This window comes from Symphodus melops (assembly GCF_947650265.1).
Source record: "Symphodus melops genome assembly, chromosome: 2".
Lineage (NCBI taxonomy): Eukaryota > Metazoa > Chordata > Actinopteri > Labriformes > Labridae > Symphodus > Symphodus melops.
Genome location: NC_136692.1, coordinates 13,777,554 through 13,805,135, shown reverse-complemented (window position 1 = coordinate 13,805,135; position 27,582 = coordinate 13,777,554). Strand labels below are relative to the sequence as shown.

The window sequence follows — 27,582 nt, the reverse complement described above, 5'->3', positions numbered from 1 at the left end:
CAGGATAGACTTATCCTGTATTTTCACCAAATAAAATGACAGCCACAGCACATTAATGATACCATTATGAGGAGTATAACTCTTTTTTTTATGGTTCTCTGCTGGTTTTGCGTCCTGTTCTTTTCTCACAGAAAGTTAAAAAAAAAAAAAAAAGAGGTAGATGAACACTATCTGCGACAACTAATTCTCCTCTGGAGTCGCGCTTAAGGCGTCTGTAAAAATGAATCTTAATTAGCTCGGTTTCTCTGAAAATGACACCTATTTGTTGCTTTGACAGTGATTGTGTGAGTATGTGAAAGTGTGAAAATGTGCGTCTTTACATATGCTGCTCAGGTTCAGCCTCATAAGCATATGTATCAGCGGGAGATATGTGGGTGGGTTATTTTCCTGAGTGTTTGTTTGATAGCACTTGTGAATATCTGGGTCATTTTCGTAACGGATGTCTTCTTTCATGCCGGTTTTTTCCATCAATGTAAAAGAGATTTAAAGTATCTGCTCCAATTTCAAGGTGGTTAATGAACATGAAACATCTGTGTGTGTTTCTTTAGAGCAGTGCACACTGTAGGAGAGACTGTCTGACCGAGTCAGAGGCCCATTCAAAGAGAAATATCCCTTTCACCTTGCTTCATGTTGTTGAGCCAGATGTTGTGGTTTAAAATTATAAAGCACATAGCCCCCCCCCAAAAAAACATGTTTTCTTTCACTTCATTCAATTTTATTTTAAAGTGTTATTCCTGTGTCCCTCACAGCTTCCTCTTTATCTTTAAATTCTGGTAAAAGATTCTGCGTCACTGCATCTTACAGGTTTTAATTCTTTTTTCTTTCTTTCTTTTTTTTTAAATAGAATATGCCTTCAACAACTATCTCACCTATTTTGCATAATCCCCAGTCCTCTTTGTAAATGGATTAAAGTGGAACTACTTTGTGGCAAGAAAAGTAGTCTTTGGAAACACATTACGTCCTGTTTTTGTTCTATTTAGTTTATCTTTAGCTACAAAAACTGCCACACGGGCCATGAAGCGCTGTTTTTTCATGTCCAAAATATATTCAGAATATGCTCCATGGATTGCCCTTGAAATTTAGAGCAGATATTTGTGCTTCCCAGATGGAGAAATCTTATGACTTTGGTGAATTGCTGAACATTATGTCTTTCCTCTTCCAGGTGCAATCATTCCCTGGATAGAGTTGGAAAACAAAGGCAAACAATCCCTAAAAGCTCAAAGCCCTGCTGCGCAGCCACACAGATTCTCTAAATAGGCTGCAGACTCTCAATCTTGATTTGTAACAGACAAAATACCTGCAGGCAGGACTATCATGAAATATTTAAAATGATATTTTCACAGTGAAAAACAAACAAAGAATAAAGTTCCTTTATTTTCCTTTCCTTTATTCTGTTAAATAATGTAAAAACAAAAGGAGCATGCCTCTGATTAAGAAGACCTCTGACTTAAATGTTTCCTGGCAGTAAAATAAATGAAACTCACAGATAGATATCTCCATGGTGTACATGTAAGAGGAAACGTGTCTTTCTTGCAAATAGGTGCACAATCCCTTTAATGGCTAACCACACAGTCATGTTAGTCTCAAAACAACAGGTGTCGGAACCAAATAACAGGTGGTAGAAATAAGCACAACAGCCAGAATGGCTCATCAGCATTTCTGGCAGCTCGCAATTATCGCTCACTATGTCTGTTTGTGTGTTTGCTTGCTTGTTTGTATGTGTGTCAGGTTCAAAATGTGAGTCAGTCCATGGAGGTGGTAGACTTGCGGACATCCAGAGACCTGCAGTACTTTCGAGACTCTGAGCCGCTGCTGAGAGGAGTGGACGGACGTCTACACACTTATGTTGCCAACCCTCGCACTCTGACGGCTAAGGGCCTGCAGGTACACACACACACACACACACACACACACACACACAGACACACACACACATGCACAAAATGGTTGTTGCTGTAGGGAACACATAACCTTTGGTGTGAAAACATTGATTTCACGCATGCCAAGTTGAGGTTTCTTGCCTGCACTCAGACTCATGGGCATCTTCATGGAGGGGGCTAAAATTTGTCTTGAAGCTGTCAATTCACTGTCCTCATGTCCGCTGTAAGAAAATGTCAGTCTTTTACAGTGCAAGCTGAACTGCAGCAATGCTCAAAGTAAGACTATGAGCTGTGAAAAAATGTGTCTGTACATAACATTGACACATAGGTATTAACAGCAGGCACTTGTACGCCGCACTCTTATATTTTCAGCTTGCTGCCTGTGTTTTAAATTCACAGGAGGGAAGATAAGATTACCTTGATGGATAAGTATCAGCGTTTATTGAGAGTAATCTAAATCCATTTCACTTCTTAAATTAGGAGTACTAATCTGATCAGGCTCGGTGTTCTCTGCCACAACGCCGCTGGCATGCATCTGTGCCAACAACAAAACCAGCCAGCAAGAGGAAGATTATCTCAAGAGCAGCAGAGAATTAAAGGCTGTGGATCTGAGGACTGAGGATCTGACTGTTAAATCAGCTGGGACACTGCTTGTTTCATGGCTGTGATACACAGCTCAGCACTTTTAATCACACAGAGCCTGAAAATGTTTTAAACAGCTTGTATGTCTTTCCACACCTGCTTGAAACTCTCCCAGTAAACTTAGTAAGCTATTTGAGATGAGTATTAGTTTCTTGTTTAAATTCCAATTTGTGAAGTGGGCTAAATTGAGTTAAAACTTTTTGTATATTAAGGTCACACAATAAAGTATCTTGAAAAGAATTTGATGACATTGTTTTATTGGAATTGCTGTAACATAATATAGATGTGCCTTAATGTACTGTTAGTCAAGCAGCTTTTCACAATAAAAGCACCCTTACGGCTGCTAATTCAATAAGCACTTTAAAGTATAAGAGGTATTATGCTCTTGCTCTGGTTGTCCATGATCCATCGTAAATGTAAGAGCGGGATTTGGACATTAACCTATAAAAAGTTGAAGTTAAAGGCTTTGATTATTGTTTTTACAAATTAACCTTCACGGTAAAAATGTCTTTTAAAAAACGCTGGTAACTGATGATTAATGGACGTGTGCCCTGCTCAGAGTATTGATTGTTGTATCCTTAAGTGCACTGACAGTGATTGCAGGTACTCAACTTTAAGAAGGGTGCTTAATAATTCACAGCTCGTAGTTTGCTGTGTTTGCGTGATATGCAATCTCTGAGCAGCCATCTGGAAATATTCAGAAAACAAACACCATCACGTTGGTTTCAGAAATCTTAAAATATTCATGATTTTGTTATAATTTGAATGACCTTGACACCATTATTATTGGCCATCTGTGTCATAACTATAGTTAAAGACTCCTAACAGGAGCTTTAAAAAAGATACATAAGTAAAGGTTTGGACTATAAACTGATGAGGAAATATTTGCTAATGGGATAAATCAATTGCAAAGTAGACTCCCGACTTTATTGGTCTCCATCAGATTCATTTTTGTAACAAGTGAGGTCGTCCTTTGCTGGCTACAAAGGCAGGTCTGGGGTACTTTGCATTGGAGTATTACTTTAAAGGTCCCATATTACGCTCTTTTTAGGGTTGATAATTCTAATTAATGCGTCTACTAAAGTACGTTCACAATCACTAATGTTCTGTTTTCATGTACTGCTGCTCCATGCTGGCTCTCTCATCTGTGTTTCTAACGCTCAGAATCCCCCATGAAGAGAAAAACAAACAAACAAAAAAAGCTCTCCACCTGTGCCAAATCTGATCTGATTGGTCGGCCGATCTGCTCTCTCGTAATTGGTCAGTCGTTCGGCTTTGCTATTTCCCGCCCCCTTTTCCATATTGGAAATGCTACAGTCAGTGCTTCAACGAGCCAATGGGCTTAGATCAGCGATGTCTTTGTCTTGTGACGTCACACCACACATTTCCATCGAGGGGGCCGCGTTTCATACGGCTATACTGCTAACAGGAAGAGTTAGGAGCAGCCGCGTTTCCGCAGACTTTGAATTTTTGCACATAGATGTGCCTGAACATGCACAAGAGAGCTGGAAAACACACTGAAGAGCAGATAAAATCATCATATGGGACCTTAAAAAAAACTGCAAACATGAAGAACTTATCAGTCACTCAGATCTCATACACTTAACATTATAAAATAATTAATCAAATATTAAAAAGCAGGAGTTGCTGTAAGGAGTGGACTCCATACACACAAACTCGCACATACACACACTAGCCCCTCGCAGTACTTTTCAAAATAGAGAGAATTTCCTTTTTCCGGTAAACTCATTCTGCCTTTCATCTTTGCAAGAGACATCATGGACTCTGGGGTCTGTTTTTATGTTTTCTTGAAGTAAGTTTGTATGCGTGTGTGCGTACTGTGTGTGTGTGTGGGCATGCTCTACGCTCCCTGGGGGTTTTCACAGTCATAATCTTTTGCCTCTGCTCTGAGAGGCAGAACTGGTAAATATTTATGTGATGTGCAGCAACACTAAGTTTATCAATAACTAAACAGTATTTCCATCCCATGGGGCGACAAGAACAAGGGAGATGGAAAACACGATGAGGTAAAACTGAGAGATTAAGACGCGAAGGAAGATGGATTGATTGAGGGTTCCAGAAAAAGGGGGGAGAACGTTTCATTGCACATTATCATTCTCCCCTCTAGGTGGAAGAGATGAGAGGGAAGAGCAAAGTGAAGTAGGAAGGGATGTAAAGGTCAGGCAGGGAGAGAGAGGGGCTGAGATAAAGGAGTGAAACAGGAGGGAAGAGATTAGAGAGAGGTGAGGATAAAGGGGGGGGGGGGGGGGCATGGTGAGGAAGGGATTAGTCAGGTAAAGTGTTTACTATTAAACAGGCTGTGGCATTTTCAGCATTTAGTCAAGGCTGATATTAATACATTTTAATGAGCTCTGCATGATATTAATCATGCCTGTAGCAATCCATGTGGATAGAATGGCCTTATTTAAGGTCAACCATGAAAAAGAAGCAGCTTTGAAAAATCTTTTAAAACTACGTCAGAAAAGTATTTAGGTTTCGATACGAGGATAGCAGCGAAGGGATTAGAAACAAAGTGTTTGACTGGCTGCCAAGCCTGTTTCTCGACGTGTCTTTGTATTTGTGTGCGGGGTATAGGATGTTCTGAGGAGATGATAGCATTTTTGTATTTGCTTTTGACACTTCTTTTAATCCGTTCCCCCAGTATCAAATCCAACTCTTCTCTCTGCATGGTAAACGTTTCTGGGGGGGGGATTTTCAGAAGAAATGTCTGAGTGTCGTGCAGAAACTGAGAAATAAAAGGGGTAAACAGGGAAAAGCCTATACTCGTCTTCTGCTGCAACACACAGCTGTGCTATATAATTCAAACACTAAATATTGATCCAAGAAAAAGTCCTGCACTTCCATCTACCCTTCCATTTTCAAAGATCAATTTTCAATTGGGAGGGGGGGGGGGGGGTTATGGGGGAATGCAAACAGAAAAAGATTTGTCTTTCCATTTTATGCAGCTTTTCTGGGCCAGCAGACTGCTCTAAGTAGTCCAGACGTACTTTTCCTCCTCTTCATCTTGCATCTCCTTCTGTGGGATTGTTAAGTATTCCCAGGCCAGATGGGATACGAAGTCCCCCAAGCATTCTCTGGGTTTTCTGCTTTCCATTTGGATAATGTGGTTCCTCGCTTTTCTCGCTCATGTCTCGTCCTCACGTCTTCGCTTCAGAGAGATGTGAGGAAGATGGATGGAGGGATTACTCTCGACACACAGCGTCTTAACTGTCAAATGTGGAGAAATTATTTAGAAGAAGAGGAAAACATGGTCGCCAACAAAATGTTCACCCAATATGGCTTAGGGGTGCAATGAGTCCAAAAAGTATTGAAACGATTTTATAGGACAATTATAACTGTGACCATGTGACTGTATATGAGACCATTCAATCAAGAGCAAAATAGATAGAAATAATGATTCAGTTGTGGTTGATGTTATTCGATGAGAATGAGATGTTATTTATAAATAGTGAGTAGGATAGAACATACAGAACTGAAACCATCCGGTTAAATGTTTCAACAACAGATCAGCTGTTTTACATTACTAGGACCTCTATTCAAATCAGTTGACTGATCCCTGATAGGACATTAACCCTGACCGCTGGCTGTCTGTGAAGGAGCCGCAGCTTCACGTCAAGTGAACTTGAACAGAGAGTGCATAAGAGACTTTGTACTTTCTCACAACGATAGCTATAACAATCATTTTATTTGAATAGCAAATTTTACAACACATCGTTACAAAGTGAGAGGCCTCCAGAACGGTTGTGTAGAGGTGTCTTAAAACCTCCGACCTTCTCTGGTCTCAACAGAAACAGACCAATCCGGACTGGAATAGAAACTTAGGAGGAGGACGTACAGTAGTGGCTGCTGCATTGTTAGCAGAGGAGCCAGAACTTGAACACAGCATGTGTTTCCTCAATATCTGAGGATATAGTAAGATCACTTTATGATTTAATTCTGTAATTATCTTAAATATTGCAGTACCAAAGAGGCCAACCAAATTTGATAACCATTCAGTTAAAAGGGCATTCTCAATGATGTCAAAGGCCCCCTGATTTCAACTGTGAAGCCAGTGCAGGAGTGTCCTTATTCTAAAATGAGGCTAGCAGGAGGCAGCTCCAGTGTCGGACGATTGTTAGTTATTAACAATACTTACACATGTATAGGTCAAAGTTCGAGAAATAAGACCTAACCCTTTTCCCACAAAATCTATGCAAATTGCAAACTTCCTCACGGGAGCTTTCTTCTTCTGTCATTCTCCCACAGGAGTTAAAGGGTCAGATGTCTCAGCTGCGCCCCCTCCTGTCAGTGGTGGATCAGTACAGATTGGACCTGCAGACTCTATCCACTCTGCGAATGGAGCTTCTAAACCTATCAGTCATGCTGGCATCCATTCAAGAGGAGGTGGGAGCGTATGACTACGAGGAGCTTCAGCAGAGGGTTTTGCTCCTGGAGACCAGGCTGCACAACTGCATGAACAAACTGGGTATGTACTGGATGGTCAGATACACAGAGAACTATTTTCAAAATGGAAACTTTAAAGGTGACACCAAAAGAAAAGTTGACTGGTCACAGGAGAGAGGGAAAATAGTTGAATAATCCATTCTGTGGCTTTGGATGGAGCTTTCTAAAAACTGCTCTGGAGAAATTTGTAACAAAAAACATGCATTAAAAACTAGGGCAGCGAGATTTCAAAGTGTTGACTGAGATGGTCTCACAGAGTATTCTAATAAGAGGCTTTATTGGAGTTGTGCTGTAGGGCCGGGCTTTTATAGCGAGTAACCTTAGATTAAAAGGATGGACTATCTCACAGCTTTGAGCACTAAAAGTTTTAAGTGTACGTTAAAGTGTATTCCTGAAGCACCACATCTGATTGGTCTCTCAGATATGATGTTTTGATTTTGTGTCTGTGTCGTTGGTACACTTCGGTTTTAAAGCAAACTGTTCAGCCATGAGTTTTTACTGCTAATTTTGCTCCTGATTTATAGCATTTAAAAAAAATAAAAAATCCACGAACATTCATTGGAGGGGTCCTTAGAATTGTTTTTTTTTAAGAAACATTTGAGGAAAGATGTTAAAAGCAAGATTGAAAGATGTTCTTTGTAATGAGCAGTCTGCTGGCTGTAGCTTCACATTTACTTTGAAGAAGATAACGATTCTGTCATTTTATTCAAAGCCTAAAAAAACGGATTTCTCAAAATCTCCATTTGTCTTTTTAAGGGCAGTTTGTCAAGGTCATAAATGAAGATAGGCGGAGAACAAGAGTTGTTCATATATGAGCTTATGATTAGACCATTAAAGTAGAAAATGATTTGTATATGGCGATGGTTGATATTGCTTTGACATTAAAAATACTGTTGTTAAAATCCAATGCAACATCTCTAAATCCAAGCTGAGCCAACCCCTTTTTTTTAAGTCCTCAGTGATTTGAACACATTTCATACTTACAGAGGACGAGGGGTTCAGTCTGAAAACACATGATTTACACTTATATAAGTGTAAATCATGTGTTAAATAAGTTTTACAGGTCAAAGTTGAAAATATTCTGCTCAGATTATTAAATAAGGATTAAACAAGATTAAGTGTATGAATAAATATGGGTCAACTGAGTTGGGACTTGTGGCAGGAGACAGCTGATAATAAAGAAAGCTGCCAGGTGACATCAACAGGAAACATCACTCACCCCAAACCATGACTGCTCCGTTTTGGTAAAAATCACATCATATTTAATAAACCTGATTACTCATTGATTTTACATCATCAGGATCATATGGTCATACACATACTGTATAAATGAAACATGTATTTATGAAACACTCTGATCACTTAGAAACAAGCAATACATGGAAATAAATAAGTGAAGTGAAAATATATACATAAACATAATATTATGTGTAATAATAATCATACATTAACTATTTTTTCATGTTTTTTTTAGGAGGTGCTGATGTAATCTTGTGGTCAAAATATGACAACAAACACTTTACCACACACGGCAAAACCTTCAAACAAAAAGAGTGAACCATGGCGTGCGGCACGTTTCTGTAATCCCGACTGTCTTGTTTTCATGATCGTGGGAAGCCAAACTTGTTACTGAAGATGAAACTCGATTAATTGCCCAGCCCTCTCCCTTACCAGGGAAAAAAACACACTGTTGCTTTACTTCTAGACTGCCTGATAAAGTTCATAGAGTATAGTACATGTAGTTTTTCATATTTTGTACATCCTTACATTTCACTGCACTGCATCTGTATTAGTAAGTGACGAATACAAATCTTGAATCTACAATTTTACGTTTCAAGGTTGTGGTCGACTGACTTCGGTGAGCACCCCAATCACTGTGAGAGCTTCAGGGTCCCGCTTTGGCTCCTGGATGACGGATGCCATGATTCCCAGCTCCGACAGCAGGGTAGGAGCACAGTATTTATGAAAAGTGAAGCAGGTGTTGTGAATGTGGTCACAACATAGCTCGGCTCTCTTTTCTTTTTATTCTTGTTCTGTCTCTCTGACTTACTTCTATAATGACTCCCGTGTGCACTCTGTCTGCACTTGCTACAAGCTTCACCCATTTCCAAAACACACACACACACACACACACACACACACACACACAATGGCTGGGGGAGCACATATTAAGCTAGTTGTCAAGGCGACTGTCTACCAGTTGCCAGTTGTGATTTATATCGCCATGGTGACCCTTGGCTGTTCCCTATTAGAGCTCTTCCCTGGTCATGAGAAGCAGCTCTACACAGCAGCAGTTTCTCAGTTACTACCTTCCGTTTTCCTGTTTCCACTGTCTGTACTTCAAGTTAAAACAGTCAGCTCCCTGTTTCTGTTTCTACCTTCATCTTTAAATAGAAATCTTTATCTGTCGCTCTCTTGTCACACTGTAAACTAGACAGCTTCTTAATCTAATTTTGACATTCAGCTATGCACAAAAAAATGCACTTAAAGAAAAATCATTGGGTTTTTTTCTGGACTTGTGTTATGAATAAGCCAGTGTAAATATAAAAAGCAGCAATCACTTTCATCTTGCCTCTCTCCAAGATTGTTAGAGCCCTTTGGAGCTCTCTCATTAACAAACAGATGTGTTTTTATTCACTTTTTCAAGAAACTACAGCATGTGTGTGGTTATATAAATAAGGAAATGATGAGTCTATAACCTCTTATAAGACTGTGGCACTTTCTTCAAGCTGTAGAAATACATATTAAAAATATTTTTTTCCAAATGTTAAGTTTAGCTTTGTATTTGTTGAACTCTCAAGCCTTTGTTATTTCTTAAATGGCTTCAGAAAGACCTATAACGTAACTTTATACATCCAAAAAGAGGTGTGACAAAGAAAAGGAAGGACAAATAACATACTCAAAGAAAAATCATGGAGCATTTTGTCTTCACATACATGCAAATAATGACAAAATAAGATCAAATACAGAAACCTACAATATAATGGAAGTTCATTCAGTGCACCATGCCAACAAAATCAGGTTCCACTTTAGCCTACATGATCTAAACATGTTCCTCTTCAAGTAATTACCTTTCCAACATGTGCAGTACATGTCTACTGTGAAAACAGTATTTATTGTAATGTCAGTCTGCTGGTCAGAGCTTTTTTCTGTGCCGCCTTACTAAATATATGTCAACACGTTGTACTTCTGGGGAGATAGACGGTATAAAGAAATTATCTGTTTGTTAAAATGCTCTGTATTGCATTTTATTTCCAGTAATTATGGATGTTCAGACATGAAAAAAACAACAACTATGGAACCGATTCGCAGCAACAACATTTCAAGCACTGAGGGTTTTCATGGTCATACTGTGCCTTTATAAAGGGTGTTGATGTTCTCATACATATTGTCAAACCAACATTGTTCACAGTCACTCGTGGAAGGATAACTGTACACTGTTTTCAATGACCCACACTCCCATTAATGCTATGAAAGCTGCTAACTAGGCACATTTGACAAAAAAAAACTCTCTGCCTGCTACCTCACCAGCACAACCAGGAGGTATGATAATTGAGTCACAGAGGTATGAATCATTTAGTGGTGCTTGTCATGGTTTGAAAAAATCATTCAGCATTTTACAGCCACTCCTGTACCGGCCTAAAATAACAGTTTTCATTTTCCACATCATTGCAAATGGAGCAGCTGTAACAAAAAATAGAATATTGAATATGAACTATAGCAACATCATTGCACATGTTCTTCAATAGAAACTTTGATATAAAAATTTGAAGTTTGCGAACATTTTCTAAATTGCATATTCTGTTCCTGGGACATAGCTAGTTGGTTCCTCCAGTGACTTCAGGGTCTATCCCGGGGTCTCCTCCCAGTTTGGCGAGACCTGAAAACCTCCCAAGGGAGGCGTCCAGGAGGCCTCTTTATCAGATGCCCAAACCACCTCGACTGGCTCCTTCTGATGCGAAGGAGCAACGGCTCTACTCCGAGCTCCCCCCGAATAACTAAGCTCCTCACCCTATCTCTGAGGCTCAGCTCAGCCACCCTCAGGAGGAAACTCATTTCGGCCGCTTGTATCTGTGATCTCATTTTTCCGGTCACGATTAAATGTGCTAAAACAGAATTTAACACTTGTAAAAGTGCAAACTGCCAGCTGCTGTAATGGAATGTGAATGGCATTGGAATGGCAGAGTAGTCAATGGTTAGCTTCCCCTGAGCATAATTGCAGAGTCATTCCGCCTGTTGTTTTGACAGAAATGCTCATGAGCTCATGCAGTAGTATTTTCCAAAGTCTTATCCTCCTCTAATGATTACGTGCCAATAAAATTACACAGTCTCAACTCACGCTCGCGTTTTTAAGGTAATATACATTTTAATAGGTTTCTTCATGGCCACATTTTATGAAGTATATCCTCCAACATATGTCGAAGAAATATAACAGCACAGTATGATACATGCATTACATGGTTGTGTTCAATTTAAACTCCACAATCTTCTCTACTTATAGGTTTTGGACTGTATCGCATGGCTGGGTGCGTATCCAGAGAAATAATTATAGTAACAGACAAACATTGAATACATTGATTTCCCCTTACTGTACCTGTTATCAAAAAACCTCCACTTGTTCGCTTTACAGCATTAATAGGTTATTGAGCATCACTGAGCAGACACATACCCCTTCATCTTCTACTGATGTTTAAATCTGCTAACGCACAAATGCAACAGAGCGAGGACCACTGGGTTATGACTTCATGACATACACATGTATTTATTGAAACAGTAGAAAAAAGTATCCCTACAATCAGTGCTCTAGAAATACAGATCAAAATCCAAACAGTGACATCTGTGAGCGCTCCCTACATGCACACCCACATGACCTTGGCAGCCTCTGATATTTCATAAGGTCACAACTTTAAGGCTGCTGATATTGAGCATCGGCTACCAAATATAATGACGAGCTTTTATTTTGTTCTTTGAAGTCCAATAAATACTCTCATATAAACCATTCAATTTCCAGACTACACAACATGCATTTTAACAACTTGAAATTCAACACACACACACACACACACACACACACAACCACACACACACAACCACACACACTCTAACAGTAAAGTCATTCTCATACACCCTTTGGTATCCATGACTACTGAGTCTGCACAGAGTTCCAGTTTGGCCTTTATGAATTCTTTATAAGCTCATCAATATGGGAACGTGTGTATCTACATGTGCACATTTTACACTTTACACCCTCACACACGCGCATGAACACACACCTGTCGCTGTCTTTCAGAACAGATGCTGAAGTGTGGAATTCCCCTGATCTGTCGGGATGTCTCTGCTGAATATGTGAGGCAGAAAGTGAGAAAGAGATAGAGAGAGACAAAGACGGATCAAGGCCTGCTGGTTTGGAGGTGTGAAGCAGAGACAGGAAATGGAAGACGAGGATAGACAGAAAGAGGAAGAGACAAAGAGAGGAAGACGTAAAAGGTTGATCTAACGACAAGACACGGGACAGGCAGGCAGGATAGGATGAAAGAAGCGGGGAAGAGAAACGAAGAGACGAATGGGAGAAAAAAGGTCAAGACAGGTTGCAGGGGGCATTAGAGAGGCTTGAATTTTTTAAAGGTAATTAGTTGCTGTAGTCTTTCACTCTGACCCTTTAAGTGATCCTTTCTTAGCACAACTTCACAGCTAGAAAGAAGGGACACAATTCAGACATGCCTTGTTCTTAGTGGAAAATGTTTTCCCTCATCAGCTGATGATCAAATGAGACTGCAGCAGGTGGAGGGTAAAAAAAGGAAAATGCTCTGCTTTATAAAGTGTTAAAACTGAAATCAGATAATAGTAAATACTAGATAATTGACCCACAGAGGGGGTTTGTGTAAAGAGCAAGGAAATTATACCAAACATTTTTATTTATTTTTGTACAACTCACATTTAACAGCAATTTGATTAACCAATCAGTTTGCTGTATATCAGAACAGAACTTTTAATCATTGCCTCATCTGCAACCACTCTTACATTCACAGAGGCATCATTTTAGTTTTAGATAAATACATTTGTAACAGTTAAGACCCAATAATGCTCATTATCAGTCATGTCTTTGAAATCTGTTGGCTGCACCTGAGGGGGAAAATGATTAACCGAAGTGCTGCATGTACTGCTGCCAGGCATTGTCATTTTATTTCCCCACTTGGGTTGTTTTTATGCTGATGATACAATTTGTCATAAACTCACCTGCGAGAGTCCAGTTAGTAAATATTACTGTTAGTTAAACCTTTTGTTGACAGCCAGAAACCTTGCAGCAAACTCAGTTACCTTCAAAATGATCTCACAGAATGACTCTGTATCACTCCTCTGTATTTAAGCCTTTCTTTATTAGCAACTGAAAATGTGTGCTTTAGTGAAATGGATACTGGCAACCTTGGAAGAAGAAGAAAAGAAAGGTGCTTGCATAGTACGTCTTATATAATCACTGTGTCTGGAGCTTGTTTATGAAAAACAAATGGGGCAGTTGAACGCAAGAAGAATACAGCTGCCATGAAACAAAGGGACTGATGCTATGAAACATTGATTCAAAGAGGATTAAAATAGAAGAAGCACCATCAGATGAGCTGCTAAAGCACAGAGCAGAGAGAGCAATCAGTCTGTTGTATTATAAACATCAAGCTGCGTGTCATTCATTTTGTTAGCGATGAGTCTCTGAATCATTGCAATCAGCTCTCTTTGTCTCGAAGTCTCTGGTTTAATGGGCATTTGAGGTGTTGTGACGAAAATTATCTGTAATGTACAAAAGTTGCAGAAGAGGTTTTTTTTTCTTCTTCTTTCCTTTGACTAACTAAAAAACACACTTTTTCATCTCCTCTCCTTTCTGCCCTCTTGCACATTTGTCTTTGTACAGAGGAAATATCTAGTCTTTTATACCATCAATAATTTCTCTAGCCAGTGCTCTTAGCACTTTTCTTTCATCTACGTCACCTCCCGTCCCTCAATGGGCAATTAATCCTCCATTTTTTGGTTTTTTTTTGGGGTTTTTTATCTTGTTATCCATCTGTTGCTTCTTTATGGATGTGGTGCTGGTCTCCTTATAACCATTCAACAGATTTTAAAGTTGAGGCAGACATGTGGTAGCTTATTGAGTTAGCTCTGTGTGGGCTTGGATTGTAACGTCTATCTGGCTCAAGTAGAAGTTCGCTGTGGTGCACTTTGACGTTCAACTACACCATGTTCACCTACAGCCACACCTACACCACACAGTGCTGTCATGGCTCCCCTTCAAAGACAATATGAAGCCTAAACGTAATTTAGAGTTTAGAAATCATTGGTCTCTTGTTGAGAATCTGGATGTTGGCCTATTCTGTTAAACTATTAGTGAAAACAATTTAAATGTATGTTAGATATTAACATCAGTGTTCCACCTACACTTTATTTTAGGGTGTATTTCACATAGTATTGAAAAATACAAGAACATATAAAAGTGTGTGGGTGTGGTGGAAACCTGAAAATGTTGAAAACAAAAAAGTGTTGCCTCTAAGTAATAACTAAAAATATCAAATTGGTTACTGTTTCAAATTAATACTTTCAGTCTGGAGAAAACAAAATTGAAGACATTTTGGACAGAAGAGAATTAAGGGAGGGGGGGCAATTCAAGAAAAAGTAACCCTTTGATTCATTCACATTCTTTCTATGTATAGACATTCAAAGCTGGACAGACTGCTTTGTATATTTATATATGTATATAATATATTTATATGTGTATATTTATGTTTTTTCAGCTATAGCGAGACAGATGCCACCTTGCTGAGAAGTTTAAAAACAGTTAAATACTTTGTGTTTGCTTTTACTGATTTTCTGGATTTCAAATGCTCCATGTGAGAAACAGCACACAGGGACATGGCGACAGGTGACCATGATTGATCTCTGTGCAAATGTAGCAGGCTTTAACGCTTAGTGGGACTAAATGTAACAATCTGGACACACAGTTAGTTTCTCTTTCTCCTCCTCCTCTCCATCAGGTGTGGTCAATGGACGGTTACTACAAGGGCAAGCGTGTGTTGGAGTACAGGACCATGGGGGATTTCACAAAGGGGCAGAACTTTGTGCAGCACCTGTTGCCCCACCCCTGGGCAGGAACCGGCCATGTGGTTTACAACGGGTCCCTGTACTATAACAAACACCAGAGCAACATCCTGGTAGGAGGCTGTCTGAGAGGGTTTGTCTGTTTATGAAGAAACACAGGAGGTGTTTTATAACCAGATTGAGAGGTGTGTGTCTGCGTTTGCAGGTTCAGTACCATTTTCGCTCTCGCAGCGTGTTGCTGCAGCGCAGTCTGAGTGGAGCCGGATACAACAACACATTTCCCTACAGCTGGGGAGGATCCTCTGACATCGACCTCATGGCTGATGAGATGGGACTGTGGGCCGTCTACACCTCCATCCCAAACGCTGGAAACATAATGGTACAGTCATTTTCACTCATGTATCTGTATGTACAAATTGTGCATGCACGCAAAAGAACAGAAACACGGCGATAGCTCAGGAGCTGTGACTAGGCACAGCAACAGAGAGCTTTTTGGAAAAACTATGTGATGATAACACTGTTTCAAAAAGGATCTTAAGCTTTTCTGTTCTGCAGGTGCCGTCTTGATATTACATGGCATATACTGTATGCCATTTTTAATAAATCTAGTTGGTTGATTATGCAAAATCTGTATAATTCAATTGTCAAAACAGGACTTTGGATATTATCATCTTACTCAGCGTTTCCCCTCTGTGATTTTTGATTGTATGATAATCTTATAATCTCTGTTAACAACTATGTCTATCTGTCTCCAGGTGAGTCGACTGGACCCTCGCTCGCTGGACATCCTGCAGAGCTGGGACACAGGGTTTCCTAAGCGTAGTGCAGGGGAGGCCTTCATAATCTGTGGCACTCTGTATGTCACCAACTCCCACCTGGCTGGAGCCAAGGTCCATTTTGCCTACAACACAAACACCTCCACATACGAGTACACTGACATCCCCTTCCACAACCAGTACTCCCACATCAGCATGATGGACTACAACCCCCGAGAGCGAGCGCTGTACACTTGGAACAACGGACACCAGGTGCTCTACAACGTCACACTGTTTCACGTCATCAGGAGCGACGGATAGATTGACACATACAGTATGAAAAGGTTAAAAAAAAAAAGAAAGAAAAGAGGGGCTTTTAAAGGGACTTCAACTTACAACACACACAATGTCGATTCACAAAACAGTCTACCGTGGAATTTAAGTGACTTCTAGACACAAAACACTGTTGCAGTACACATGTTTAAAGGTCACAGGGAAGAATTTCGCCATAAAGAATTCAAATATTAACTGCCTCTGCTAAAAGGACGTTGATAGAAGGACGTGAGAAAGTTTGCATTCATCCATATTCTGTTAGGTTTCATCCACCTGTGTCAAAAGAAAGGGATTTTGGAGGTTGAAGTGTAAATAAAACTGCAGCTTGTGAACTGTTTAAGAAGTTATGGAAATCCTTGAGCGGGGATGGCGGACCTGATGGAGAGATTGTGAGTTTGTGATGTGGTTGTGGACGTGTGAAGTCAGCATGGATATTCATTTAATTAAACATTACTGTCAAACTCTACCAGACCTGTTGTCTCCTCTGTTTTGGGTCAAGGAGGGTGGAGAGGTAAAACTGGAGGCTTTATGTTTTTTTTACAGTTATTAATATGAGCCTGTTTGTCTCATTACATACAGAATGTAAATGTTTGAAAGAACGTGGGTTGTAGTGTCTTGTTGTTCTGTCTCATGATATCAACACACAAATGTGTGAAAACAATAAGATGACAGAAAAAAGAAACATTATTCCTAGAAGGTAGGTCTAGTCTCTTACAAACTACAATGTAAAGTTACTAGTAGGCCTAATCACTTACTTTACCTGTTTGGGTGATTAATAATTTAGTGTGATTTTCTGAATTTCCAAGACTGGACCAATCTAATGCACCTCTGAAATGTGATTGGTCAAAATCATTAGCTATGATTAGTTGTTCATCTTGAAACCCACTTTGAATCTGAGTTACTACAGACTATTTGTTGCGTTTCACTCGATTGTAAGTAGTGTCAGCTTTCTTGTAACAGTAATAAGAAATGTTGCCATCAGTCTGAAAACAGCTAAAAACTCCTCACAAGAATTTAAAGTGTGATTTAAACTTTGAGTTACGTTTTGGACTGTTGAGGCGTATTTTCTGTTGAATATTGTGTCTGCCCACTCGATCAGAATTAAAGAAAAGATGTAAAGAGCTCAGAAGAAATACTGGCGTGTAAATAGTCTGAAGAGTGTAAGATTCACTCTGCAGGCCGTTGTCTGGTTCATTTTGTGGTTAAAAGAATGTTGAAAAACGACAACAAAAACGCATTCCACATTTTTAACACACCACACCAATTGTGCTGGAAATGTTTCATCAGAGGATAACTGTGATCAATCTTTGTATTGATTTGTGGTGACCCGACTCTCTAAAGGACAAGTGGAGCCCTGCTGATTTTTCCTTCCATGTGCCTCTCATCTGTTTGGGTTCTTGTGTTGAATGGTTAGCTGATAAAATGCAGTGTAGCCTGTAAGATAACACTGGATTTGCCCATTATTAGAGTTGGCTGCTGACGCTCACTCACGCATTATAATTTGTCCGTATAAGATATGAAAAATGCTGACACTGTCATCCTGGACAGACAGCTATCGCTAATTTGTATTTGTTTTTTAAGTGTGAGACAAACTCCATTTGAGAAATTGATGTTTTAATTGTTTTATATGGAAGCTAAGAGGACACGCTGGTTATTGTCTCGACATCTCTACTTATTATTATTATTATTGTTAATATTATTGATTTTCCCATTACAACAAATAAATTCACCAAATGATCCCAAAATAATGAAAGCTAGTTTTCTGGTGCTTACAGAATTATATTCTGACAACAACAACAACAAACTGCTGTGATAGGCCAGGCCATAACATGTCATGCTGCCATTGCCCACACTCAACCCCAGCTCCTAGTAGTCTCATGTCGAAGTGTCCTTGGACAAGACACTGAGATCGTATCGTGTAAGCAGCATGTGAATGAATTAGCTAACACTGATGGACAGTTGACTTAGCAGCCTCTGACGTGTGAATGTGGTGCGAATACATTTTACCTGCAGTGTAAAAGGTGAGGCGAAGAGCTAGGTGGCTTAAGTCCATTCACTTATAAGGAAAGTTAAGTCTATTGCTGTTCGTGTTGTGCCTCTGCAACTCTGAGGATACAAGATAAAAATGTGTCGATCTCAAAGAAAACAACTATTAATGAACCATAAATTTAAAAAAAATGCTGCTTAGGGCTTCTGTTGTGTTACACTGAGATATACCAAATCAAATATTTAAATGTGCATAACAGTACTCTCCTTTCTCCTTTTTAACAATATTTGTTAAACACTTTGAATTTATTATGACTTCTGTGCTCAGCTGACTCTGCTGTTCACCAACTAAAATACTGTGTACTTTGGTGACTAAGATACTATTTGAAAACTGTCTTTATGTCTCTGTAATTCATTTTCACAAATGCTTTCCTGTAAAACTCTCATCTAATTGTTGCCACATTATCAGCTCGTAATAATGTGTTATCTAACATTCAAAAAAAAAAAAGTTGCAGTGCACAGCATAAACAGATTCTCACCAATTCTTTGTTGCACTTAAATACTTATTTATTTATAAGGTTGTATAAGGACACATGCTTCTTTCAGCCTTTTCACATTGCAGTCTATTGCACAAAGTCAACCACACGTCCATGTCTTGCATTGCAGTTTGTGATGTTACTCTTGCAGACACATTATATAACAAGTTGGCACACATTTTAACAGTGCTTTGAGACACAAGTGAACATATTGTTGGAATCACTTTGCATCGACAGGCTTGCATAGACTCCCTGAGATTGATTTCCATCCATCTCTTTGTGTTTCCTCTACCTTTATTTATTTATTTTATCCCTCTTTTCTTTATTTACCTTCCTCCCTGCTGTCTTTGGCGAGGCCCCCAGTCAGTTTGGCACAGTCCCTGCTGCTTGGTTCCTGTCTCTCTATCTATCACCATCATTGGCTCGGATTTTCTGCATCGTGGAAGAGCTCCTCCGGAAGGAATACTCAGTCATGCACACACACCGACGCAATGCACACTAACGCACATACACACACACAAAACCTTGAGCAAAATGCTTCCTGTCGAGAACTAGATGCCGGATATATCATTTTTAGCTTTTTATTTATTCATCCCTATCTGTCCATCCATCCATTGGCTTTTGTCCCCCGAGCAAATATCAGCCGTATGAATAATTAAGTGATGTTAAAAGGGACCACCTGAGGGAAGAAGAGGAGGAGAGAAGGAAAGTGAATGAGGAAAGGGAGGATAGAAAACAGAAAATAAAACAGAAAAGGGTCTTAAGTTGAGAGAAAAAAACGTGATATGGGACAGAGGGATTCCTAAACGTGCAGCAGAGCGGAGCGCAGAGAGAGACATTTGGCCAGTGATCATGTTTAATTAATGATGGAGGAATCAGCCGATTAAACAAGGACACAGGCTCAAAGACTAACCTGGAAGGGAAAAACAAGCGGGTGGGCAAAGAAGGAGGTCAAGGAGATGATGGGAAGTTTCCTATCCCTGTTTTAAACAGGACAAAAATACGTCAGTAAACAGAATAAAATTGGAGGTCTAAAAGAGCGGCATCAGGTTCTACCCGGGCTCTCCTGCTGCTGCTCTATTAATAGAAGTATGAGCACATTGGGGAGGGGAAACCAGCCAATTAGAATGGAGCTGCACTACGACTAGTAAACCCCTCAGTCAGTCACACTCACATGCCCTCACAAAGATGTCACACTTCATGTTGTCACTAATTGTCACCCAGATCTCCTCCTCGGGGAGCTTGGTAGAATCTGTGTGTGTTATCTGACCTGCAGAACGCCAATGATGCCCAATCAATGATGTCAGGTTTGAATGTGTTGTGAGCAGAGGAAGCTGAATTCCACTCCTCTGAGCCTGAGGGACTATGGGATTGTTAGCAGGGATGAAAATTAGCATTGTTGCAGTGGTGGGGTTGCAAATCGGCACACAAGGTGGGAATCTGGCAAATAGGTTTCCTGTGAAATTGCTGTTGCACAGTAGAACAACACTGAGCGTTACATGCACCTGGAAAACACAATAAAGAGCATATAAAACTAGAAAAAAGCATAATACGAGACCTTTAAACAGCTCTGTCCATGCAAGGCAACCAAGGATACGCTCTGTGACGTCGTCTTTCAACACCAACTTCATACTTACTCAACTGCCTTATCAGGATGTAAACTGTGGCAACAGACAAAGAAGTCTTTGCTTATGTCCCGTATCTGTCATTGTTCATTTTTACCTGCAGACCCTAATGCATCCGTCAAGTCTATTAAATCTATTATCTAACTATTGATCAACTAAAGAGGGAATTATTCTACTTCAGACAGGAATTAGGCAAAGGCAAGATGTTATTATAACATATGAGTCGAAGGAGCAGAGAAAGGCTGTTATGAAAGGATGGAGAGACAATAACCAAGGAGGAGCTTACTTTTACAATGGAGCTTCAGTAGAACAGTCATGCTGAAAAAAAGATATATGCATCTATGGAAACTGCAATGAGGAAGAGAAAACTGCTCCATGCCAATAAAAACCTCAATTTTGGACGTGATGGAAGAATTGTTAAAGAATTTAAATGGTTCTAGCTGGTATCTTACAGTGCCTTTACCTTTAAAAACATTTGTAAAAACATCTACTCCAGCATTGACTGAATAGTGCATGTACAGTACACCAAACCGTTTTTGGTAGTTCATGTATAAGTGTTAGCACCTCATTTTTTATTCAAATCCAATATTTGATGGAGAAACCTTTCAGGACCTTTAAACATTTAAACTATGAACAAGGTCAGGAAAAATTGTGTTACAATACTCTCTGTATACAGATATGCACAGTTACGAGTTCATTAAATTCCCCTCTGGGGATCAATAAAGTAATTTCTTATCTTAAATTCGAAGGAGACTGTAACACGCATAAAAGCTGTCTGTGTTACATCAAATATTACACCCCAGTAAAATGCTAGACCTTGAAAAAACGCCACATTCAGGGCTTTGCAATTAATGTAAGGTCAAGACAAACTGCCTTATCAGCAAATGGAATTTTAAAAGCAATAAAACGTAAATGGTAGAATAAATGGTTTGTATAAATTAAACAAATGACACACAGACTGCTGTGCACAGTCACTTAGGAAACAATAACTGATGATGATGATGATGATGATGGTTTGATTATGGTGTCTTGTAAACAGATATGTTCAGCCTGGAAAGAAAATCCAGACTGCATTGTAGAATCTAATATCTATGAAACAAAAGAATGTATTCAAAATTCTCATCCTATAGTAACATTTTAGGGTTTTCGTTCAGGTAGTTCAAGAAAAACTGACTCTCTGTTAACATCATAATAATCCCATAACACTTTTATTCTATTCCTTTTTTACAGAAACAAAACTACTTGATACCTCTTTTTTATCAGCCTGTTAAAAATTAACCTAATGCAGCCAGTTAGCTCCACCTCAATCTTGGATCCCATTGTTTATCGAGTGATTACAATATAGTCTTTGTGAATAACAATCAATTTATCAGGGCTTCCTGTGTAACCATCAGGTATTATTTGGATTTCCTTTAAGGTGTGTCGCCACTATAGTACAACAAACCTTGAGAAGCTAGAATGGAGTTGAGGATGAAAAACCACGTCCAAGAGCAGAATGCTGCTACACCTGGAAAAACAAGGAGCGTAACAAAAAAAGAAACAAAGGCAGGAAAGGAGTGGCTAGATACCTTGACCATCTTAGACTTTAGTGTATGTGGCTCACATTTTGAATGTGTAAAGTTGGTCTTATCCTTAAAAAGTTTGATTTTTCTCTACTGCATTTCTTTGATTTGTTGTGCTGTTGTTTTAAAGATACCACTGTATGTCTCAATACTCCTATGAAATGTTTCTTTCTGTATATTTTGCAAAGTTGTTTAGCTCAAGGAAACAGAGACAGACTCAGAGGAGCCCCCTTGGTGGTCCCTATAGAGCTAAGTACTTGGTAAGGTCATAAAAATAAATAATTGATTGTGATTATGCACATTATTGATGCTAAAGTGAGCACAAATATGTCAATATGTTAAGACCATTCTGATTTGTCAAGAATGTTTATCCCTAGACGCTGAGGTTCCCACATTATCAATTTTATGCAATTGTCCGTCCCCGCTACCTTCGCTCTTGTTCCCTTTCATCATCTAATTTGATCTCTCTCCCTCCCTTGGAGTTTCTCTTCATTGAGATGCTGTTCCCTTCCCCACATCCATCAGAGCATTGCCTCCCTCTCCCTCTCCTCTTATCTCATTACTCTCTCTAATTAGCCCCAAACGAGCCCGTAGGAACCAATAACACGCCTGCACTCACGCATATCAATGAGATTCACATACATCTGCAAAGTCAGGTTCACGTGTGTGTGTGTGTGTGTGTGTGTGTGTGTGTGTGTGTGTGTGTGTGTGTGTGTGTGTGTGTGTGTGTGTGTGTGTGTGTGTGTGTGTGTGAAATTTACATTTATCTCTCTTAATGTCGGGATTTTCTCTTACAGCCATGAGAGAGAACTGTGAAGGAAAAACAAATGATTAGTTTTTTAAGTCAGGGAATATTTGAAATGTTAAATACCGACACAAATTTGTTGTAAACTCACACGGATGGGCTTTAATGTGTTCGTTTGCACATGTGTTTTGGTGAGTTAACAGGTCGTGTATCTGTGTGCTTGTGTTCGTGGGTACATGCGTAAATGTGTGTGTGGGTGTGGGGCCAGCTTGTAACTCAGTTGGACACAGGAAGTGGATTCTTGGTTGGGAACAGATAATTGCAAGGCACACTGTCCCAGGACAAACTCTATACCAGCAGGAGTTCACTACACATACACACACACAACCATACCATACATACATACAACCATACAAAAAAAAGTCAGTTCAAGTCCACCCATTTGAATTAACACTAAACTTACGTAATTATTTCATATTTCAAAAATGTCAGAATACTGTGTTTAAATGTGATGAGAGGGTTTATTAGTCAGCTGTGTGTGACTGAGATGGGAAGTAACCCCAGCACAGCTGCAAGTGCAGCTAAACAAACACTCATACATAAAAGATGAGTTCCTCTCTCTCTCTCTCTCTCTCTCTCTCTCTCTCTCTCTCTCTCTCTCTCTCTCTCTCTCTCTCTCGCTCTAAATCACACAAATACACACTTTATCTATAAGTGTTTACCTGGGTTTATTGACTAATCTTCTTTTTGTAGGATTTCATTTACCACCTCTCTGCCTCTCTGTGTACTCAGGATCTGGACAAACAGGGCTTCCTGGCTCCACTTGTTATTTTAAACTGGTATGGATCCCAGTGCCTGTGTGAGAGTTTTGTGTGTATGTGTGTGTGTATTTATTACGTGTTTTCCTTCTCTCCTCTCCTCTCCTCTTTCAATTGTATTTCTTTCCTTTCCTCTTTTCCCCTTTTCTCTCCTCCCATCTCATTTTCTCTTCCTTCCTTTCATCACCTTTATTCCTTTCGCCTCTTATTCCCTTTCCTTGTCTTGTCCTTTCTCTTTTTAAACTTGCTTTCCTCTCCTCTCTTCTCGTTTGTCAGTCTGTCAGTGGACAGAAAAATACCTCTAGGTGTTTTTTATCATCTCTACTCAGCTATAAATCTGTTTCTATGTCATAGATGTGTTATTCTGTCTCTCCTTTTCTTTGCTGGCATTGTGTAATCAACTGACAGCATTATATATTGTGACAGTTTGTGAAAGCAGGTCATGTTGAATCAAAACTGTCTTTGTCTTCTTCTTACAGCTGTATCTGCCTTTTTCTTATCATCATCAGTGCATGTCTGTATTCTTATCCCCCCCCAAAACAAAAACAAAAAAAACCCTTCTCTGCTCCCTTTTTTTCTCCTTATACACCCAGAAGCAAGGAGTGACTTGAAGGGCAGAGAGTGAAAACACAAATCAGCCACATAGAGCCAGTGAGCAACAGAGGCAGTGAGGAGAAGGAAATGGAGGGAGAGACATGTAAAAAGAGATGGGAGAAAGAGATTGTCTCTGATATCGATCTGGTAATCCTCGTTGTGCTCTCTGGCAATTCTAATCTTCCTCCTACACGAGATGAGGAGACGCAGGGAAAGGGCGAGGGAGAGAAAAGGCGTGTATTTGAAGAAGGGAGGGATGGAGGGAGGGAGGGAGTGGTAAAGCAAGGACAGACCAGAGGTGAGAGAGGAGGTACAGTGCCATCCAGTGGTGCAGAGAAATGCTGCACCGCTGAGGGTTTGACTCATTATGTCATCTATAACATCTGTTTCTGTCTGCGTGCCTGTACTGGTTAATGTGTGAATACAGTTTTGCTCAACTGATCTGGCTAATTTTCTAAAACAGTCTTTACATTCTCTAAAGTGTGATTATATTGGCACTGTTTAATGGCACATCAAAAAATCTATTGCATCTCTGTAAAAGGTCAATAATTTACCCAAAACATTTTTTTCTTGTGTCATTGCTTGAATTTCCATCGGGATCAATAAAGTATCTATCTATCTATCTATCTATCTTGTGTCAGTAGATCAGTCAATGCCATCAAAATAAACCGTTGTTTTGTCATTGTGTGAGCCTTACTCATCAGTATGTTTAGGCCTTTTTCATTTTTTTTATGTATGTGTACGTATGTCAGTGAACCCTGAAAAATATCTCATATAAAAATATCTGACACTGGCTGCTTCCTGTTCTGTACAGTTATTTTTCGACTCACTGAATTAACATCTGTTGTTTATTGGCATTTTTTGTTGAGAAAAAAAAAACCCATATACAAATTTGAACTTAATGTTTTGAACAAAAAAAAAAATAATAATTTGATGTGAGAATTGAGCCAAAGTAAATAAGAAAAAATGTAAAATAGCAGCTCATTCATTTATTCAATGATGCCAAAATAACAACATATTCTCCTGACAGTCCATCAGTCTTTGGCTCAGGAGAAGCAGAGCTCAACAGTGAACATATGGTCTCTGTGACACACTCGACCTTAACTGTGGTAATTCTGGGAGGATACGAAAATACATATTAAGACACCTGTGACACAAAGTCCTTCAAAATAATGTTAAATAAATTCTTAATTATTTAAATGACACAAAATTGAAGGGTGGAAAATGAATTATTTACGTAATACATGATGCAGAAATCCACAGAAGCATATTGTGGTCACTCAAGATAGGGAGGAAAAAAAGCTCTTTTTCCTCTTGCATTTTCAAAATTACCTGCCTACTTAAAAGAAAGATCAGCTGACTGAGGCTTCTCTCAAAACTTGTGTTCAGTAGCCTAAATCGCATGTCTGACAAACAACAAGAAACTAGCCCATATAATGTGCAAATGTTTAAGAAGCTACTTTTGTTCATTATCATTTAAATAATATTATTTTCACTGTGCACACTTGTCTGACCGGAGGGCAAAGTGCTCTCCGAATTATTGTCATACTCTCTGCTTGCCTATCATTTCAACAGGTTTATAGCCTACTCAAAGGTTGGGTAACCATAGGCCCACTATGAGCGAAAACCTGCACTGGAGTTTGTGTTATTGATATCACTCCCTGGAGTGACAGATGTGAAGCTGTCAGCAGCGGCTTGAGCATGCAGTCTGCTGGCCTGGAGTCTTTTTCATCTTGCATCCGGGCCAGCTGGCCATTATAATATTGAGCCCTGGTGTCTTTTATCATTGTTTTAGTTACATTTTTAGATCATGTCTCTGTAACCTCTACTTCTAAAACAAAGAGATATTCCTTCAAGGTAGATTAAGTAAAAGCCTGGCTTCATTTAATGAGCCTTTATTCAAAGCTTCTGGGAGGAACTTTTGGTTCATGTCCTATAATTTTCACCAATGTTTCAAATGTAACTCCAAGTGCTGAACATTACATGACTAACAACGAACATGAGGATGCATTTATCTTGCCTGTCTTTACTGTATTAGTGAGGTATTTTAGTAGACATGTATTTTTAGTAGAAGGAGCTTTGATAAATAAACTGTGAACTTAAAAGCTGACTGATCGTGTCATAAAACACTTCACGTTCAGGTCATCTTTCATATTAATATCAGAGAACACTGTGAGACAATTTCCAGTTTAAAGATAACAAAGTAACAGACCATTACCTATGTGTCTCTCATCTCACTGTAAAATAAAGAACAAACTAAATCAATATATTTTTACTTTGAATGCATTGTAGAGCAGCAGAAAAATAGACAGAAATGCCAGAAAAAATCCTGGATGGGTGCTGACATGTTGCAAATTTGCAAACAGAGTCTGCATGGTAGGCATTGGATGGAAGAGCCATGTTGGAAATCACACTGCTTCTCTTAATGAAAACCAACATTTAACTTAGGCTACTTATTAAAAGTTCAAAAATCTCTCAGGTGGAACCTAATGTTCAGTGACTCTTGCTAATCAGATGCATAGTGCACCTCAAAAGCTGCATTCATCAACAACATTGTAAATCGTGTCATTTCATACTGAAGCATCAGATAATTCATTTTTAAATGTTCACATGGGGTACAGATTGTCTAGAGGTTAGATTACGCCCCATCTGGGAGGCTGTCATCCTCTGGTGGGCAACCCAAGTTCAGGTCTGGCTCCTTTCAGCATGTATTCCCCGCTCTATCTCTCTCCTGTTCCTACACTCTATCTACTGTCCTATCACACGTATGCATGCACAGAAACCTATTTTCTGCCTGCCTCTCTATCTCTCCTACTTTGCCTCTGGCTACATTGTGGTGACCTCAAGAACCATTTATTAACATGGATTAGATGTCAACAGGAACCAGACCTGGAAGAAAATCACCTCTCTCTTTCTTTTTGAGTCATTCTATTCCTCTCTCTTACTCATTCTCTCTCTCTCGACAGAGATTAAGATAAAAGGAGAGACAGATACTGAGAAGAGAAAGAGAATATGAAAATGGAAGACAGATTGACCGTCTTTGGCCCTCTCCTGATTCATCATTCAAAAGGCCAGGGGTTTGATAGTGTCTCTGTGCGCAGTGTGAGCTATCAATAACTGTGGTGTTAAAATCATGCAGAGACTGACTCTTCTCCTCTTGTAAGGAAATCAGAGGATAGGACAGAAATATTCATAAAATGATGACTTTTTAAGAATCAAATTAAAACTGAACATACACAAAATACGCAACCTGGTCCTGGTGCTCACTTTTAGTGGAAGGTAATGACTGTAAAAGCTGCTGTATGATCAATCTCTTCTTCTCTTTGCTCGTACAGCCATCGAAAATTATCGAGTTCTGCTGTTTTTTTCCCCCTGCAGATTCAGACCAGAGAAGGAATAAATGTAATAATAGGCCTTCTTATTAGCTAACAAAACAATAAATTAACAAAAATGCCAAACCTATAAAAAATGTGTCTTGAAATGTTTCACAACTATGACATATTAGATTGGGTATTTGATTCCCAAACTGGAAAACAGCCTTCCATCCTCATGAGGCATGAGGC

At 39.4% G+C, this 27,582-nt stretch overlaps 1 protein-coding gene across 2 annotated transcripts in view; it reads left to right on the top strand.

The window, feature by feature from the left end:
- Positions 1-16,619, top strand: part of LOC306819718 (noelin-2-like) — a 28,336-nt gene extending 11,717 nt beyond the window's left edge. For both annotated transcript variants that reach the window (XM_079337224.1, XM_079337223.1), the window contains 6 exons: positions 1,729-1,884; positions 6,789-7,008; positions 8,825-8,931; positions 15,002-15,178; positions 15,271-15,444; positions 15,821-16,619. In XM_079337224.1, the coding sequence (XP_079193350.1) occupies positions 1,729-1,884; positions 6,789-7,008; positions 8,825-8,931; positions 15,002-15,178; positions 15,271-15,444; positions 15,821-16,141 (1,155 nt within the window). In that variant the 3' untranslated portion in view covers positions 16,142-16,619. The remainder of the gene's footprint in view (positions 1-1,728; positions 1,885-6,788; positions 7,009-8,824; positions 8,932-15,001; positions 15,179-15,270; positions 15,445-15,820) is intronic.
- Positions 16,620-27,582: the final 10,963 nt, after the last annotated feature.